Source organism: Psammomys obesus, unplaced genomic scaffold (assembly GCF_907164565.1).
Source record: "Psammomys obesus unplaced genomic scaffold, mPsaObe1.curated_primary_1811, whole genome shotgun sequence".
Classification (NCBI taxonomy): domain Eukaryota; kingdom Metazoa; phylum Chordata; class Mammalia; order Rodentia; family Muridae; genus Psammomys; species Psammomys obesus.
In genome coordinates, this window is record NW_026596040.1 from 4,715,354 (window position 1) to 4,734,441 (window position 19,088).

The 19,088-nt window shown below is 42.9% G+C and overlaps 1 protein-coding gene across 3 annotated transcripts in view; it reads right to left on the reverse strand.

The window, feature by feature from the left end:
* Ppp2r2b (protein phosphatase 2 regulatory subunit Bbeta) overlaps positions 1 to 19,088 on the reverse strand; it is a 393,858-nt gene that overhangs the window by 88,564 nt on the left and 286,206 nt on the right. For all 3 annotated transcript variants that reach the window (XM_055622592.1, XM_055622593.1, XM_055622594.1), the window contains 2 exons: positions 7,865 to 7,962; positions 4,745 to 4,910 (listed from right to left, as the gene is read on the reverse strand). In XM_055622592.1, the coding sequence (XP_055478567.1) occupies positions 4,745 to 4,910; positions 7,865 to 7,962 (264 nt within the window). The remainder of the gene's footprint in view (positions 1 to 4,744; positions 4,911 to 7,864; positions 7,963 to 19,088) is intronic.

A 19,088-nucleotide genomic window follows, 5' to 3' on the forward strand; every position in this document is an offset into this window, starting at 1 on the left:
AAAGGCTGAGATGCCTATTAATATATCAAAGCAGACTCTGGCTGCCAGGTTCTCCCAGCATCCTTCAGTCCCTACCTACTACAGGGTCCACCTGGCTAGCATACTCTGTCTCTACCCTGAACTTTCCAGTCCAAGGGCTGGACTGACCTTTCTTTCAGCTCCTCTGGCCCAATGTAACTCAGCTGGTTGGGTATGCCAGTCTCTTAGCCCAGGCAACCCGTCTTGGCCAGTGGCTCCCCTCTTGCTCTCCCTCCCGCTCCTCTCCTCACATGGCATGGCTCAGTCTGACCATGTTCACTCAGTCTGACCATGTCTTTGTCTCTGCCTCTGGATGTTTTCTCCCTCATACCTACAAAAACCTCCTCCGGCATACCAAGGAGGAGTCATGTCCTCTTTTTTATTTCTTAGTTATCACCCAACAGCCAAATGGCCAAGGACTATGGTGCTTGCACACACAAAGCAGTACTGCAGTCAGGAGTGAGCATCAGGAAATAAGGAATCACAGAATGCCCACTTAAATATCCATTCGAGAGTACATACATATGTCTATTTCAACATTACTCAGTTGTCACTCTGTACCCCAGTCTATTCTGAGAAGTGGCATCTTTCCTATGGGGGGGGCGGTGTCTTAGGACAGAATGAATCAGCATGTTTAACTGTGTTAGGCTTCTAATGGTAGCGTCCAAATAGCAGCTGTGGTTAGAATTGCCATTCCGTGCCACAACTCTACATTAAGAATAGGTTACTCTCCTGCCCTGAGCTTCATCCCACAAGGATGTCTACACATCTGTATTTTCTGGGAAAGATGCTGTCCTCTTTGCCTTTCACGGGACGTCTTTGGGTTTCCTGTCCTGCCTCACTCCTTCACTCCTCACCAGACTCCACATCATAACTTTCCAAGTTCTTCACCTTTGGGAGCACCATTCATGCGAGCAAAGGCACATGACCTCACAGTTCATGAGTTGCTCATGTCTTGTCCTAAGAGGTCTTAAAGTAGTGTATTGTGGGCTGTCAGCAGCTATGGGGATATTTTAGTAAAAATTCATTTTCATATGCCTGGGTATTATTTGGGCCTCCAGGCCTACTCTCATGTTTGGTAAGGCTGCTTCTTGTGGGAGCCATACATTCTCATCTGTGTGCTCACTCCTACATGTCCTGGGAGGAGAACCTGTCCTAGCTGTGGGCTTAATTTAGAAATTGTTAGCTCTATGCTCACATCTCTCTTGTCCCAAGCTCTTTTGAGATCCTGTTCACATGAGGCTGCCTTTTTAGAGTGAGAGACTTAAACATGGACCATATTTAAAGCCACTTGATTTCCTCCTCATTAGATGTGGCTGAGAACAACCCTGAGCCTGTGAATTTCACCACCAAATCTTTTCTGTTTCTTGACTTTGAAATGTGTTCAAACCCACTTGTTTGCAAGTCATATTAATCTTGTATTTTTATATTATAAATGATAAAGTGCTGTAGGGATAGATAGAAATCACAGGCAAAACACAAGGATAAAAGTTGCTTATGACTTCCAGTTTAGGATAATCCATGATCAAAATTTCATATATATTTTTTTTGATTGTTTTGGATGGTATCTCCCTATGTAGGTCTGGGTAGCTTGGAACAGAGTCCACCTTCATCTGCCTACCTAGTGCTAGGACTAAAGGCATGTTCCACCATGACCATCTCTTATGGATATTCTTATATTTTCTGTATGCAGTACTTTGAGGCAAGGAACTATGATGATATTACATATACTAAGTTATGTATTCAATCATTTCTCTTCTTTTATTATACAAGAGGTACATGGCATTGTAACTGAAAAATGAGAATGAGCAGAAAAGTTAAAAAAAAAACCTCCCTTAGTCCTAGTAGACTAAAATTACTGTGTACATTTTCTGTATAATCTTTCACTATTTCCTTGCTCCAGTATTGCTAACAAGCACTATGCCATATGGGTAATACATGCATTGTACCTGATTGTATACTTATACACCAACAGCTCTCCACACACATGTATTTACTGAATCTATCACAGGGAGTGTAATACATGACAGGATATACAATTTGAAAGAAGAATGTGTTAACCACTAAACACTTGATAGTGGGAGACATATTATTAAACCATAGAAGAATCAAATCATACGAGGGATAATATACAGTCATATGGTATTTTAATAAAATATTGGCTAGAAAAGTATTCTCTTTCTTTTTCTTTCTTTCTTTTTTCAAGTTAAAAACTTGGCTTAAAAACACCTGTAGAATATATCATATTTCTGTTAAACACATTATCTACATCTTTTTCTCTAAAAAATACTAACTAATTCTTTCTGTATCAGAACATACATTGTCTTTGTTTTGTATCTGGGTATTTTCTTAATTTTTACCATGAACACCTTAGCAGTCTGCCTTTCTCAGCATAAGCAGCCAGGCAGCATAAGTAGCCCAGGCAGAGCAATGTGTCTTTGTGTGGCAAATAACTTCAAGACCTGTTCCACAACGGAATGTTAGCTTTATTTTTCTTTAAAAGTTATAAAGCTAAAATCACATTTTAGTAGAATTAATAACTATACTCAACTAATGAGATAAGTACCCTTTCCTTCAGGAAGATAATTGATGGAGAATTCAATCCAGTTCCCTGAGGTTGTGTGGCCTGGGGTTGCACTTGACTTTATTATCGCAGCATTTTCATTTGACTCAGAATCCTGAAGCTTTGTGGGAAAAGAACTCCAAGGAACACGCAGCTGTTAATATGAGAAATGGCTTTTTTCTTTCTTCTGGCTTGTTCTCTGAGTAGTTTATCACCACTTGTGGCAGCTTTAAACATAACCATTTATCTTCATTTTATCTTTTATATAGTAATTCCCGTAGTCTTCCATTAATTTTTGAATGTTAACCTATTCAGCGTGAGGAGGGGTGGTGTGGATTTTTAACCTCAATGTTATTATAGAAAAGAAAACCGAGTAAGAACATGGGGATTTTTCTTAGAAGAGTCATTTTGAGATGCGGTTGGCATGTGGAATAGCATCCCAAATGGGAAGATAATATCCTTGTTAATCAAAAAACTATTTAAAAACTCAATTAACAGAACATTATGGTATATAATTAATCTTCATTGAATTTCACTTTCTTTCCCATCCCCCCTACAAAGTAGTTAATAAGCCTTTGGATTTTACTGCAATAATCAATAGGCTAAATTTCATAATATAATGTAATCTAGCTATGGAAGAAAATCAGACACTTCTCTGCTACCAAAGTAATTACATTAAAACTACTATGAGTCTCTTTCGCTCTGAGCGGCGTGTAACAACTAAGTCTGTGAGTGAGACTTGAACAGAAAACAGTCACAAGAGAGCAAATGAAAATAAGGTGAGGTGATTTGGCCTCCAAGAGACCAGGGTTGCAAATAGTAAAGAGGACAAAAGACAAGGCAAAACAAAACAAAGCAAAAACAACCAAAAAAAAAAAAAAAAAAGAAAGAAAAGAAAAAAAAAAAAAACCAACCAACCAACCAACCAACCAACCAACCAACAAACAAACAAAAAAACCCCAAACAACCAAAACCAAAACCAAACAAACATGGCAGGTATGAGAAGAAATGATTTTTGCTATAATACTGAAAAAACAAATGAGTAGAGATCTGATCATATTGACACATGCCTGAATAGCTCCAAATAGTTAATTTAGAATTGTCATGTTTTAGATCTGTACCCTGCCTTTATAGTTGAGGAATTTGGTGGGCTTTCTGCACCACATTTTCTCTCTCTTTTTTCGCTAAGATTGACCTATGACTTACTGTCTACACTTTCAAAAGTAAAATGATAAAAGCAACAGATTTATAAGTGGCCTATAATGCACAGCCAAGACATAGTAATGGAAAGCCTTTTGTCTTCAGTTTTCTGTACTTGATATGAGAATCTTAAGTTACGTTTAAGCATATATTTGGCACAGACTCCCACACATGATGAAATGAATCACTCTTCAGCTCCTTTCCTTGGGCAATGGTCTTTAATTTTTCTCTCTGTATCCTCTTGTTATCATTTTCCAGTAGTGACTGAACTCCAAACTGGCTTTTTTTTTTTTTTTTCCTTCTAGAAAGGCACTAAAATCCTGGAGTGTCATCAGCTTCATTCAAATGAGTAAACATGCTTTATTTGCTTGTCAGTATCCTATCCCCTCTTCTCTATTTATATCAGTTCTTCCTAAACCAGCATCTAGGAAGGGCACGGAGTGGAGCGTTGGAAAGCACATAAAGAGACTGTTGTTCTTGATCAGTTTTTGGGAGCATCCCCATCTCCTTTGGTCATGTGCTCCCAGCTCAGAAATTGATTTTTTCAGATACACAGACATCTGTTTTGCAGACCCTAAAATATATTCAGGGATTAATAACTTTTTTTCAAAATGCCAGCAGCATGTCGAGTTTCCTGAAATGCATTCCCAGAATAACATGCAGTGAATCTAAAGACAGGAAGTTACATTCCCCACACACCTGCAAGCAATCTACATTAGGAAACTGCAGATAACGGGTTCCGCAAAATTGGGTCATAAATTCGATGTTTATACAAAGAATTGCTACTATTTTCGGAATCCATCTCTGTGTGCATCACGAATTCTGCTGAGCATCTTGCAAACAGGGTTTCTAAGTTTCTCACAAGCCCACAAGGAACAGAGGAACACTGAGGCTAAGGGACAATTACAGGTCTGGCTGACTGTCTCTGAAAACATCAAATAGGAAAATATCTCCTCCACCTACCATTGGTAGACAGAAGAAAGTAAGCTGCATTCTGCTGAGGGAGCCATCTTATCTTATTGATTTTTTCTTCTATTTCTAAACTCTTCAGGTAATCGAACTCGGGCTCATGGCTCTGGAATGTGCTGTAAACATTGTATTCACCCCTGCGATGAACCTGGTTTTTACTCTGTAGGAAGGCAAAATACACAAAGAAGGTTAAACCATTTAAAGCCAGTGCCAACTCATGGATTCTTTTTCTCCCTTTGAGAGAAGCATTAGGAGTGGGCTGCCTCAGAGAGAGTGGAAACCGCAGTCACTGCGGCAATAAATTCAGTTTTGGTTTACTGGTCCCAAAAGCATGCACTGTGATGGCAAATATCAGAAACATACATACACACACTCATATACACAAATTACATATTTAAATTATATATTTACAAATATATACATATCATAACATAGTCATAGAAACAGAAGTTGCCAGGCCTGGTGGTGCATGCCTTTAATTCCAGCATGGGAGGCAGAGGCACATGGATCTTTGTGAGTTTGAGGCCAGCCTGGTCTAATAGTGAGTTCCAGGACTGTCAGGGTTGCAACTCTGTCTCAAATAAAAAAAAGAAAGAAAGAAAGAAAGAAAGAAAGAAAGAAAGAGGAAAGAAAGAAAGGAAAGAAGAAAGAAAGATGTTAAAATAGGACAAGAGTTTGCAATCAATACAAATAGAAGATCTAATATTCAAATCTTTGTGCATTTCACGGAGTGCTGGGTGGGCCATTCTGTGGTGATGCTCACACATAACTTATATCAAATCCCATGAAAGGGGAAAAGCTGTAGCAAAGGCAACTTTCATTGCTCACCGACTCTTGGAGAGGTAGGTAGAGCTGGGAGGTGGACCCTGGAAGCTCAGAGATACAAGTGAGTCTTCTGAGGTCACACAGCTTATAAGGAGCAGACCTGGGCACCAGTCCCTCCCACCTCCCTCTTAATCCAGCATGGGTGATGAAAGGACCATCTGCACTGAGTGCCATCTGCATCATGAGGAGAATGATGGGCTTTACCTATGACTTTCCCCAAGCACTAATTATGCAAAGTGCAAACAGCAGGAACTAAATAAATGATGAGATTTTGGAGCACAAAGTCAAGGGCATGAACACAGGGAAAAGGGTGAAGAGGAGAAAAAATCCTATTGAGACAAAGAGGAAAAGGGACAAGAGGAAAGCTTGATTGTATTACACGTATTTTAGAATGAGGTTACCCAAAGTTTTGAGGTATGGCTTTGAAGATCTCTTCAAAAATTAAAATTTGGATCTTTTCAAACATATTTTAAATCAGTGTTTGATTTTTAAATGGCTCAAAGTTTAAAACACACAATTTTAGACAGACATAGGACACCCGGACACCCATAGGCATAACTCAGCGTGCCCAGAAGTGGGTGCCTCTGCTGCACCTCGAGGGTGCAGACACTGGGACCAAGGTCCTTCTATGCAGTTCATCTAAGAGTGCCTATACTGTGGAACAGCCTCTTCCCCCAGTGATGTCCCTGGATCCACCATCCTCTTCCTCGCTGACTTGTATGTTCCCAGGGAATGTACTGACTCTGCTTTGGAAGGTATGTACCACATCATTCTCCTAATGAGTCAGGCTTCCCAAATCACCCCCTAAAGGAATATAGGTGAAACCTATAAATAGCTAGCAGAAAGTGTCAGGTGGAATATTACTGGCAACATGCAGCCTTGGGTAATTTATGCTAAATAGCTCTTCTAGTTCCCCTTAATCATAGCTGTGAACCTAATTGGATTTTTTTTTTTTTTTAAATTGGAGATTTGAGAATCAGTTTTCAAAGGACTTTCGATGCTGACATCCTTGCTATTCTCCTGCTTACTCACAGACCTGGGCCATCTTAACAGTAAATTTCTAAGAGGGTTGATTTGCTACCATCCAAATCAGACTGTCAAGTGTGTGTAGCATGTGCCAGACCAATTAGCACCAGGCAGCTCTGGAAAAAGCAGGAAAAATTCCAGGTCACGAAGAGCGATTTAGTTCTTGGTTGCCAACTACATTTTCATGTTGCTGGGGCCAGTGTAATGGGTTGGGTGCCTGATTTAATGCTGAGCACTTGAATTTACACAGAACCCCGAGGGATTATGACACCCTTATAGAAATTAATTGCGAATAATGTGCAATTACCAAATATATCACCCCTAAATGAGGCTTTCCTCTTCTGAGGGGGAGGTGTAATGCAAATGGCTTGGAGGCACAAAGCGGGCATTAAATTGCTCAGGAAGTCTCTTGTGGAGTCCTCCTCCAACACCGGGCCTCCCTCATGCCTCCCCAGTGCCCAGTGAATCTCAGAGGCAGGCAGTGGCAGATGGGAGAGGCACTAGAACACAGATTACCCTGCTGGAAGGATTGGAGTGTGCCAGGAGAGGGCAAGGAAATCAAAACGGGCCATAATTCCTTTCTGAGAAAATAGAAACAGGCACGGGGGTGGGGGGAGGGGGAGCATACTCAATTTATGTGAACAAGAGAAAGAGGTCCTAGTAGAACCCAAGCCTCAGGAAGAAACCAGCCACCGAATAGCATTATATGATATATTCAGCTCCAGGGACCCATACTAACATGGGTTATATGATGGGCTGACTTTTTGGAGGCTTTGCCCCTTTGGTAGGCTGGGCGTCACTTTCTTCTCTATTGACCCAACATGCTCTCTTTATCACTGTCAAATAAAGCTCTATTTTTTTTTTCTCTCCTATGTATTCTGGCAGTACCTGAAATGAAGGGAGATTGAATTTCAACACCCGGAGGAGGATAGATCCCAAGAGAACAGCTGGAGTTTTCTCCTTTGTAAGCACCTGTGGAATTTTGCAGGTCAGATGAGAACAGCTGCTGTTTCCTAATGCTCACTATGCAGAATGATAAGGCCCTGTCCAGGGAGAACCCTCTTTGAGGTGCTTTTGTGAGGTTGAACTTAGAACTGTGGATGCTAATGACTTTTTTTTTTTTTTTTTTTTTGGCAGTTTTACTGTTGGTGAGCAAAGCGCCAGGCAAGGTTAAGGGCGACAGACACGTGAGGATTAAGACACAGTGGGAGTCCTCCTCTAAAAAGGGAAGAGAATGAGAATTTCCAATTGGCTGATACTTACCTCCTGTTCTCGCTGAAATATTACAACCCGACCCCCCTTGTCCCCTGTCGCTAGTAACTCTCCTGTGTGGTTGAATTCTACCGTAGAGATAATGTCAGCTGAAAAGAAGAAGACAAAAGCAATTTAAGTAACTGCACACTTACTTTGAAAGGGTAGATAATAGACACACTTTTCTGTGCATTTAAGGGCTTAGGGCTCCGGCTGTGCAGTGGAATTCACAGGGTTTTATGTTCTGCATTTTAAGTACCACTTGAAGTAGCAGTTGGGAAAACGAATTCCCTAGGTGCCCCCACCACACTGTGAACTCCTGGAACATCCGGGCGAACAGAGGGTTAAGGCCCTCTGTTCACACCCTTCTGTTTTGTGGAAGAGAAAGTGAATTTCTTTGTTGCTCATGGGGGTGGTTTTCTTCGCTAATTTTCACTAACCACAGACCCCTTTTCCACTCCAGAAAGTGTCCCAAACAGGTGTCAGTGTGGTGGTCTGGGTTAGGCCTGAGGGAAGCAGGGTGCAGATGTCGATGATGATGCCAATCACAGGAGAGAACAAAGGTACCCCGCTAGCCCTCCAACTTCACCAGGGCTCTCCCCTTTTGCATAAACCCAGCACATCCTCGGGAGCACACCCTTTTCCATGACAGGGTACTGGAAAGACAGTGTCACGAGGTCAGGGGAGTATTAGAGAAAGGTGCAGGCACCAGGGATGCAGAGCACAGGTAACCACAGCTGAGATGTTAGCTTACACGCTTAGCACCCCTGAGGCCCAAGGACACGTGAGCTACCTATGACTAGATTTATCAGGGCTAGTTTTAGAAAAATGTCAGAGATTAAACTCTCCATAATCACTCTTCCGCATGGCTTACACAATTGGAGAGTGCAAATGAACTTAGAGATAAAGAAGAAAGAGCATAAAAGAGAAAGGAAAGTGAAAGAACAAAAGAGGCAAAGACTTGTGACTATGGCCTCTGATGGAGGATTCTCTGGAGCCTGAACCTATGACAGCAAAGGCAAGGGTAAGGTGGAAAACCACGGCAACAATCCCAGACGACCTCAAGTCTTACATCTTACTTGTGTATCATCATTCTAGGATGTTCTTGGTAAACTGCTTTATTCGTATAAGTGTCATAAAATTCTCCAACTCACACACAGTGTCTTTTCTGTATATCGAGAATATTCTTAACTCTCACTGTTTGTGCAGGAGTCGTGAGTGTAAGTCACAAGCCTTCAGTACTTTCAAGTGCAGGAGTCAGTTCAAACCCTCCAGGGCAAGGAAGGAGCATGGATAAAGGAGTCCCTTTTAAGGAGCAAGTGCAGCCCAGCACATGCTGTCTGCTGCCCTCAGTCTTTGAGGAATTAGCACCCAGACATCTAGGTCGCAACACAAACAACTCATAAACATTCAAATTCTATAGAATGATAATACATTCTCTTTTCAACACATGACAATAAAAACAATCTGTGGCTTTTTTTTTTTTTTTTCCTTTTATGAGACAGGGCTCTGGGTAGTCCAGGCTTGACTTGATGTCAGATATATCACGGGCTGGTTCCCACCTTGACATCTTTCTGCCTTTGTTCCCTGAGGTTGGGGTTACAGGTGTGTGCTACCAGGCCTAGTGCTAAAGAGAAAATCTGTCTGTAGGCTGAGGGGGAGGCTTGGTGGGCGAAGGGCTTGCTGGACAAGCACAGAAGCTTGGGTTCTCAGCACTCAAAAGGAGCTGTGTGTGTAGTGCCTATCTCTAATCCCAGGGCTAGGAGGAAGAGGCAGGAAGAGTCTGGGACCTCGCCTGTCAGCTGGTCTGGCCAATAGGTGAGCCCCAGGTTCAGTGAGAGAGAATGTCTCCAAAATAAGGAATAAAGGGGGTTCAATAGGAGTGGGAGAGGGATGAGAGAGGATAATGAGATGGTGTGTATGATCAAAATACAGTCTACACATGTATGAAACTGTCAAACAATAATTTTAATATATAGTAAAAAGATGGAAAGAAATAGAGAAAGATACTGAGTGACAGCTTTTCACCCCCACAGACACTCAAATGGGACAGGTACCTGCACGCTTACACAAACATGCTTACAACAGGTGTGTCCGCTCCCCACACAGATCTTACCTATGGGTTGCATATGGTTTATGGGGCAAGTATTTGTGATTTCTGGCTTATGATCATCTTTGCTTAGATAAGGTGACCTCATGCCTTATTGATCTAAACTGGAAATCAATTCCATTTTCTCAGGAAATGAAGCACAGAATAAGCCGTGTGGTTGTTAAGCCTTTGATGTAAGGTTAGAGGACCAGTTCCCATAGCAGGCACACATGAACAGAGGCTTAGTGAAGCCCAACATGGCTGGAAGACTTGCCACTTCACATAAAGGGTCTGCTCGCTTTTCTTTCTTACAGCTTCCGTATCTCAGCTGCTCACTCTTCGCTGAGAGAAGCCAGCTGTGAGCTGCCTGCGGTTGCCTTAGAATGCCCTCTCTGAGATCTCTAGATGACTCTTTGAGTGTTAGCGTGTACTTCTGACATCTCTATGGCTTTTGGCCTTTCAGTGAGTACAGAAATAGCTTCCTGACCCGCCTAGGACCTAAGGTAGGCGCAGTCAACTCTTTTCACTTGTTAGCTTCTGTCAATTGGTAAGGAACGAATCAAGACTCTCAAACTGCTCAAACACTAGCATATGAAAGACACACACACACACACACACACACACACACAGAGAGACAGAGATGGAAAGACACAGAGAGAGACAGAGACAGAGAGGGCATATGAGCAATAAGAAGGTGGAGAGACCCAGCCGGGAACCAAAAAATGCCAACTTCATATCATCATTGCTTTTTGTTTGTTTTCTTTTGTTTTGTCTGAGACAGGCCTCAGGCTTGCCTTGGTCTTAGGTTTAGGCTGGCCTCAAACTTGTCATCTCTCTGTCTCAGCCTCTCGAGCGTTGGGATTACTTATGTGTGCTGCCATGCCTGGCTCACAGAAACTAGGCTCTAAGCTTCTACTCTGTACAGTTCGTGTCCTTGACTCAGGCAGCAATGTTTACACACACTCTGGACTGTGGGCTGTGAAGCCTCTCCACTGAGATCCAAGGTTGAGCTTTTTCATTTGGGTGAAGGTAGGCATCAAAACAAAGAGTTAAGTAGCTCTTCGAACACGAACCCCGGCTCACCTGCCAAGAGAAAAGCTATTCTCAGCAAAGGGAAAGCTACTTTCCCAGAGTCAACAAACACACAGTTCTCCTCAGACCCTGAAATGTCTTTCCTTAACATCTATATAGCTGAAACTAGGGCAGGATTCAGGTTTAAATCACACAGTCCCAGCTAATACCACTAGAACCCTCCAATTTGGAAACTAAGGTATTGCCCTAAACCATAAAAGGTGTCTCATTTGTTTTGCAATTGCCGACATTATTCTGAGCTCTATCTTCCTTGAGAAGCACATAAGAGAAAGGGTGAATCGAATGGCAGGAGTGTGCAATTCCTCTGTCCTCTTGCCAAGACTTCATATTTGTTTTAATCCTACCAACCAGCTGGTCTCCATAGGCGGTTGCTGCAGTTCAGCTGATACCTGTTTTGAACTTTCCTGTCTCCTGACTCATTTATCACTGTAAAGCAGCTAGGCATTGCTGGAAGACTTCGCTGTCCCATCCATCTCTACTTATCTCCATCTATGACCGTTTAATAATTGATAGAAAACTCAAGCGTCTCCTCCACATTCCAACTTCAAAATACCAAGGCTACGGCTGCCCACTCTCTAGTGTTTGAAACACTCTGTTAGCAGACCCATGCTGCTCAGAACAGGAGAATGTCTGTGAGCCTAGAAAGACGGGAGCTAGGCACAAACATGGGCTGGCAGACTTAGTGACAGCAACCTCATCTCGAAGCATGATGGGCAGAAATCAACCCTTCCCAGGCCATGTGACTTTCACCCTTAGATAGTTTCTGAGACAAGTCAGTATTGCATTAAATTTCATTTCAATCTAATTGCACTGCCGAGTAAGGGACTAAAACCCTGAGCATTTTTCCTCCCATTTCTATATGGGTAGGGACAACGTGCATACTGACTGAAAAACAAAAGCCCCAACACAGTGACTGGGGTCAAATGTGGTTAAAGGGTCCTAAAGGAAACTCCAAGCGGTATGAGATTGGTCATGATCCCCACCTAATCGTGCTGATTTAATTTCCACAACACGGTGGCCTGCTAACCTTGTTTCTAGCTCAATCGGTGCTGCGAAGACTGACTTTTCCTCTTTTACAGATCAATCCCTGCATTGTACAAAAGTTTCAACCTAGTAATTTACTACATCAAGCCTCTGTTTACCTGAACAATGGATACTGACTCGGCAGTTGTATTCACAAGATGGGAGGCTGAAGGAAACAGAGGGAGCCCTGATATTATAAACTAGTGGACCAGACTGTCACACAGGCTGGAGCCAGGACAGAGCGCCTAGTCAAAGGAGATGTGTGTGTGTGAGTAGGTGACATATGGACTGGGGTGGTATTTTGATCAAAGGACAATGTAGCGTAGACTTAGACTGTCCTAGCGCCCACCGGAGGAGCCATCGCACGGGCCAGGTCACTGGTACTGCCTCTGAACATCAATCAGAGTGGCAGGAGCGAATGGGGAGTGCAGTCTAAGCCTTATCTTTCATCTAAAACACATTCCTAAGATAGTGAGCCATCTGCCCTACTGTACCGGCTGCCTAGCTCTGCCCCCTCAAGCCTGGCGTTTCTCTCCTGATGACCAAGTCAGCTCTAGGCTGTTTTTTTTGACTTAGGACAGCATGTTGGGGAGGATGAAAAATACATATCACTGCATACCAACCATGATGAGATGGTGGCTGTTGCTAGGCTGGCATAGAAAAAAACAAATGGGAACATCACTATAGGTGAGGTGTTTTGATTCATTGGCAGTGGGTGCACCGGGAGAATAGACATGAGTATCCCATGCTATCCCTCAAAGGGATCTCTAGACTGTCAGCGAATGGCCTTATGGATCCTTAAAGAATTGGGAGTTCTTGGAATTCCCATGCCAATCAATGTCTACTGTCTGTGCGAGACCGGGGTCTCCTTTCCTGGTCTTGGTTCTCAGTCATAAGTCAGCCCACATGTTTTCAAGTCAGATTTTTTTGGGGGGAGGGGGTAAGCTTTGGTAGCTGAAATAGTACATTAGAATATGTTTTCCACCCTCCACTCAGAGGGAGGGGAACAAATGTGGTTATGGCCCAGCAAGAAGCAAGATACAATTTTGTTACATTCTTGCTGTCTCTGCTCTATACTTACTGTCTAGACTTGACTTCTGTTCTGTGAGCCGTGCATGTGTGAGTGTGTGCATGCCTGTGTTTGTGTATGTGTGTGTCTGTATGTGGGTATGTGAATGTGAGTTCAGGTGCCTATATTCAGGCATCAGATTCCTCTGGAGCTAGAGTTACCAGTGGGTGTGAGTTGCCCAACATGGGTGGTTGGGAGCTACACACTCTGAAGCCATCTCTTCAGTCTCCTGGGAAAAGGTTTTATCATTGTGTTTTATTTATGTGCTCTTGTGTTACATGTGTTACGTCTTCCTGTGATTATATGTGTTTGTGATATGTAAGTGGCCTCTATCATGGGACATGGGACAACTGAGGATGACCTTAAGAGGCTAAGAGATTGCCTGTGACATCTGGAGAAATGGGACAATGTTTCTAATGGCAGGTGAGCAGCTGCAACCTCAGGACAGCTATGTCTGCACTTGTGAAATACCCGGTGCTGTGGGTTAGGCTGCTAGTAGAATGACTTCCCTGTTATTTGGATTTAGAAGTATTCTTTGTTGCTTGTTTTCGTGGGGCTGAAGATCAAACAGTGGGCTTTGTTATACCTCAGCCCTAAAAGCATGTCCTTATGCCATGTCTTCTGTCCATGTCTTCCTCATAGCACTCTGCACAGGGACATATTACTAATGAATACTGAATTGGAAAAACATGGCTCCTTGCCATCAAGCCTTCTTCCTCTGACTCTCATGTACCCACATCCGTTTTCACCCTGCCACACATCCAGTTTTAGGAATACTGAGTGGTTTGCTTCCTCTTTCCCTGCTGTGGAGACGGTGCCTTACTTGCAACCACGCAAATAGAAAAGCAGGTTCCTGTGAGAGAATGCCCGCCCTGGTGTACACATGGCGTCCATTATAAAATTCCGCCTTTGAGGGGACACAGCCACACCCTCCTCCAGGGTTTGTCAGCTCTGCTCATTTTCAGGGAGGTTCCCTATGCCTGCTGAGCTCTGAAAACTCAGGGAGTTTTGAGAGAGGTGGGTCCCAGGCACCATAATGTAATGTTCCCAGTAACAGGCACCCAGCTTCTCCAGGATGACCAGCTCTCCGGTGTGAGCCAGAGGGAGGCAATACTGGCTCATGTGGGCTGATGGGAGAGGGAGCTTTTCTACAGACAGAACGATATGTCCCCACAGGGTACGGGTGTCTTCACGATGACAAGTCTCTAAGTGCAGAAAAACGCAGTGGGAAAGTGATAGTCGTCCAGACTTGCCTGAGAGCCTGTGTGGGGAACAGTGGAATCTGCTGTCAAGGTGTCTGCCATCTGTCACCCACTCTTCCAAAACACCGAGGGATAATTAACTACTCAGGTAAGGCAAACCCTGACAATCTTCCACATCTATTATCTGAACAACGCAGGGCATCTGTAACTGACCCTGTTGGTGGGCCTCCAGGTCCAAAAGGAGAAAGAGTGGTAGGCAGGCACTGTGCCACCCAAACACACTCATATTGGCATCTGATTGGCACATCTGTGGTCAGATTGTGCTGTGTCAGAAGTTGGGAGAGCAGGATGTCCATTCCACAGGACTAAAACTTCCCTATCTGAAAGTCAGCTCAGACATCGCTTTCCCAGGGGAAACACTGTACGACTTCTCCCAGGGCCAGGCCAGTCCCCTTTAACCTGCAGCCTTCATAACATACCGTCGTTTGTCATTGGCACTTATGACCGTGGTGGTAGGCATTTGAATGCCGCTCTCATGCACTAAAACTCCACAAGGAACACAGGACAGAGGCCCCTCAATGTTTTGTTCTTTGGTGGATTGCTGAGGGAGAGCCAATACCAAAGTAGAACATAACATAGTGAACAGAAAAAAAAAAGCTTCAAAATAACAAAGAAACACTGGACAGACATGCAAAGCATTGTCTTAAGGCGTGTGGAGCCCCGGGAGTTCTTACTTGGATTGGTGAATGGTGATTATGGAACCAGATAAGTGGGTTTTGAGAGCCTCAGATAATGAAAACACGTAGTTAGGGAAGAAAAGGGACCAGGGCAGAGTGCTCTGAGAGTAGACAGGGAGGTGACAGAAGGCAGGCAGTGGACACTGAGCCTGTGGCTGTGGTATGGAAGGACTCTGTCTGAGGAGTATGTATTATTTACATGCCATGGAGCTAGGGGTATAGAGATATACTAAGAAAAAAAAAATCTCCAGACACAAGTGGTCCTTGAGCTTGGGAGTATTCAGTGATGTATGCACTGAGTATGCAGAGTATGTATTCAGAGTATGCACTGAGAAGTCATGGTAGATTGAGGCTTACGGAAAGGATTGTTGGAGAGAGGCTGTGGAGACAGCTTATTTGGTAAAGTGCTGGCCTCACGAGCTTGGACCCCTAGCACCCATGTAAAACCTGTGTGCTCCTGCAACCTCAATGCTAGGATGGGGGTTGGGAGCAGAGACAGGTGAACCTCCAGAGCTTGCTGTCTAGCCATTCAAGCCAAGAGGTGAGCTCCAGGTGCAGCGAGAGCCCTGTCTCAAAAAGTAAGGTGAAGAGTGATCGAGGAAGACACCTAATGTTCACCTCCAGCTTCCACCTCTCTCTCCTGTCCTCCTCCCTATCTCTAACAGACACACACACACACACACACACACACACACACACACACACACACACATACTGCATACTGTAGGGGAAGAAGTTGTTCTAAGATGCTAGTAATGGAGGATTTTGGACCAAAGACTAGGAATCCCAGCTTTCACTTAAAAAGCAGAAAGAAGTCACTGTTGCAAGCTTGAGGTGACACACCTCTGCTACATCCTTGCGTTCGAGAGTTTTCTGTTACACAAAGTAAAGGCAATTGAACTTTAGGCCCAGTACATTCCTTCTTAAATTCTATTTGGAGCTAAAGAAATGAATGAAAATGTTAAGAAAATGTATTGGCGTTTCCTCCCCAATACATGGTTTCTATGGCAACATAAAGGTACTTTGGCTCCTCATTTACATGCTATTATGGTAAGGTGGTTTTCAATGGTCAACATTAGAACCAAGTTGGCCAACATTTTGACAAATCAGTTGAAATTTTGTTGTCTCTGTTTCTGATCAGAAGTTGAAGTGTTTTGTAAATGTTTTGTAAATTTGATAAAAATATTATTGTATTTCAGATAACATTTTTCAGCCTTAAAAGCAAGACCTGATACATAGAGTAAACAGGAAGACAGAATGAACAGTGCCAATTTCACCACCAAGGGACCCAACCTTTAATAAATATTTATAAGGAAAGACACTGCCACACACCCTGCTGGCTTTTCCCCCCTTCTTTCTCCATTGACAACTAGAAACTTTGAAAACACATGTATTTCACTTTCCAGGAAGTCAAATGCAACTATACAGTTTATAGGATGATGAAAAATATTAAACAGAAAAATCAAGAATCAATGTTAACAGATTCATCCATCCAACAGATTTTTAAATACACCAATCTGTGTCAAGAACTCTTTCAGGTATTGAGTTAAGCCAGTTAATAAAATTTAAAAATCTGTCCACATGGAGCTTATGTTCTGGTTGTAGGGGAAAGTCACCAGCCAATAGACACAGCAAATGGCATTTTGTATTATGTTCTGTGAGGATCAACTAGAACTGAGCGATGAACAGTGCTGAGACTTGAATGTGGCATGACAGGCCTCAAAAGGCAGCCTGAAGCAGGTGCTCGGATTCCAGACTAAGGGAGCCAAGGAAAGAACCTAAGAAGGAGCATGCATGTTTCAAGGCATGAGGGTGACCAGAGCAACGGAGAAAATGAAGGAGGAACAGTGAGAGGTCAGATCATGCCAAATTCTTGCACAACACATCAAGCACTTTGGCTTTGAGTGCAATGGGCATAACAACACAATATACCTGGAAGTCGCCAAATTGCACATTTAAAAATGGTTAAAACAGTAAATATATAATGGGGTCCCGCCCTTCGACAAAGAACTACAGACAACTAATGATTGCTGAGGGAGGGAGAGTTAGTATTTCCCAGGGATGAGCCTCTTGATCAATTATATAACAATATAAGTGGTCAGCCCTGTTATATACACACAAGCAATGCCAAATGGACCCAGCAGGTTGAATTTATATATTTGTGAATATATAGTGTGTATAAGTAACAATTACAATGAAAACGTGATAATTGACTTGAGAGGGAGTGAAGGGGAATGGAAAGAGTTCTTGAACGGGGCATGGAAAGGGTTGGAGGAAAGAAAAAGAATGGGGGGTGATATCATATTTTAATTAAAAAATTTAAAACTATATTTTGTCATGTACATTTTACTATAAAGCAAAAATATAAGGTTGCTGGGGAATAGTCAATAGAGGAACAGGGATTTTTATGATAACCAGTTTGGAGATGAGAAGCTGTGTATGGAGGGGATCAATAGAGAATGTAATAGGTAACCCAGGTGAAACAAAGATGGAGGCACTCTGGTTTAGGCAGCTGCTGTGGTGGCAGAGAGGAGCCAGGTTCTGTGTGTATGCTGAAGGCAGCCTGTTAGGATTGCTGAAGAACTGATAACAGGAGTGATTCCTGTCTTTGCCCTTGGAGTTGTCATGCTGGAGATTTGAATTTTAAGGGTGAAGCAGGCTTTTGCAGGGATGAGCAGATGTTCAGTTTCATGCATAGGGAATGTGAGAATTTCTAAATAGAGACGGTGTGTGGGCTTCTGGAAATAGGGTCTTCAGTTCAGGGCTTTCGAGATTATTAGCATTCAGATGGTATTTAAAGGCACACGATAGCATGAGATCCCAAGGAGGGTGTTTATTGAAAGAAAAGAACAGATCCTTGGGGCATTCTTCTTTAAAAAGGCGAGAAAGGGGGCTAGAGAGATGTCTCATCTGTTAGGAGCATGGTTGCTTCTGTAGTGGAGCAGAGTTCGGCTCCTATCACCCATGCAGTGGCTTACAACCATCTGTAATTCCAGTAACAGGGGTTCTGATGCCCTCTTTTGTCCTAATTGAGCACTACACACATGTAGTACACATACATTCATACATACAGGCAAACACACATACAGAAAATAAAAATGAATAAACACTTTTTAAAAAGTTGACGGAGAGCTTGATGTCCTGAATGGCACGTGAATTGTGGAGTGGGTCATTTTGTCCAGCACTGCTGGTAGGGAAGGGAAAAGGCTTGAATACACCTTTCCAGTAATACTGTGAACCTCACATTTAACACTGACAAGCATAATTTCTGTGGCCCCAGGGGAGTGTAATTAAAAAAAAGAACAGAAGGAGAGAAATTTGAGATGGCCACAATAAGTAAATATTTTAAAGAGTTGTGCTATCCAGAATGACAAAGTAATGTGTGGGCATGTCTGTGTCTCTGTGTGTGTGTTCTATGAACACAGTAGTTCATAGCCACGTGCTTGTCTAGCACTTGTGAGGTATTGGATTTTATCTCTAGGGTGGCACAGAAAGGGAGAGGGGTGGAGAGGAATGAAGGGATGATAGTAAAAGCATTTATATTAGAGGAATTATAGTATCCTTATTTGCCACTAAGAAAGTTACAACAGCTGAGGAGAAATGGATGGTGAAGAAGAAACAGGGTGGGACTGTTTCTATGAACACAGAACTGAATTTATGGAGGAAGAAACCCATGACCAGGACTTGTCACCACTAATACTTGAAGGAACACCGTACAGGTTCCATTTCTACCCAATGCCAAAACACAGTGAAAAACAAACAGACACAGTGAGACAGAAACCCTATCTACATATGACACTTAACAGGACTTTCAAGACATTTGGTGTTGTACTCAGTGTCACCAGGCTTCACATCTGATCAATGAAATGGTATACTTTATGACATACATATTTCACCACACTTAAGCCAAAGTGGATGGCAGCCAGAGAGTACTAAGTTTCTCCCACACTTTGCCATTTCAGAGCTCCTTGTGGCAGCTGTGAGGAAATCGAAACCCTACTGTTCTTCTTTTGTTTCTTCCTTT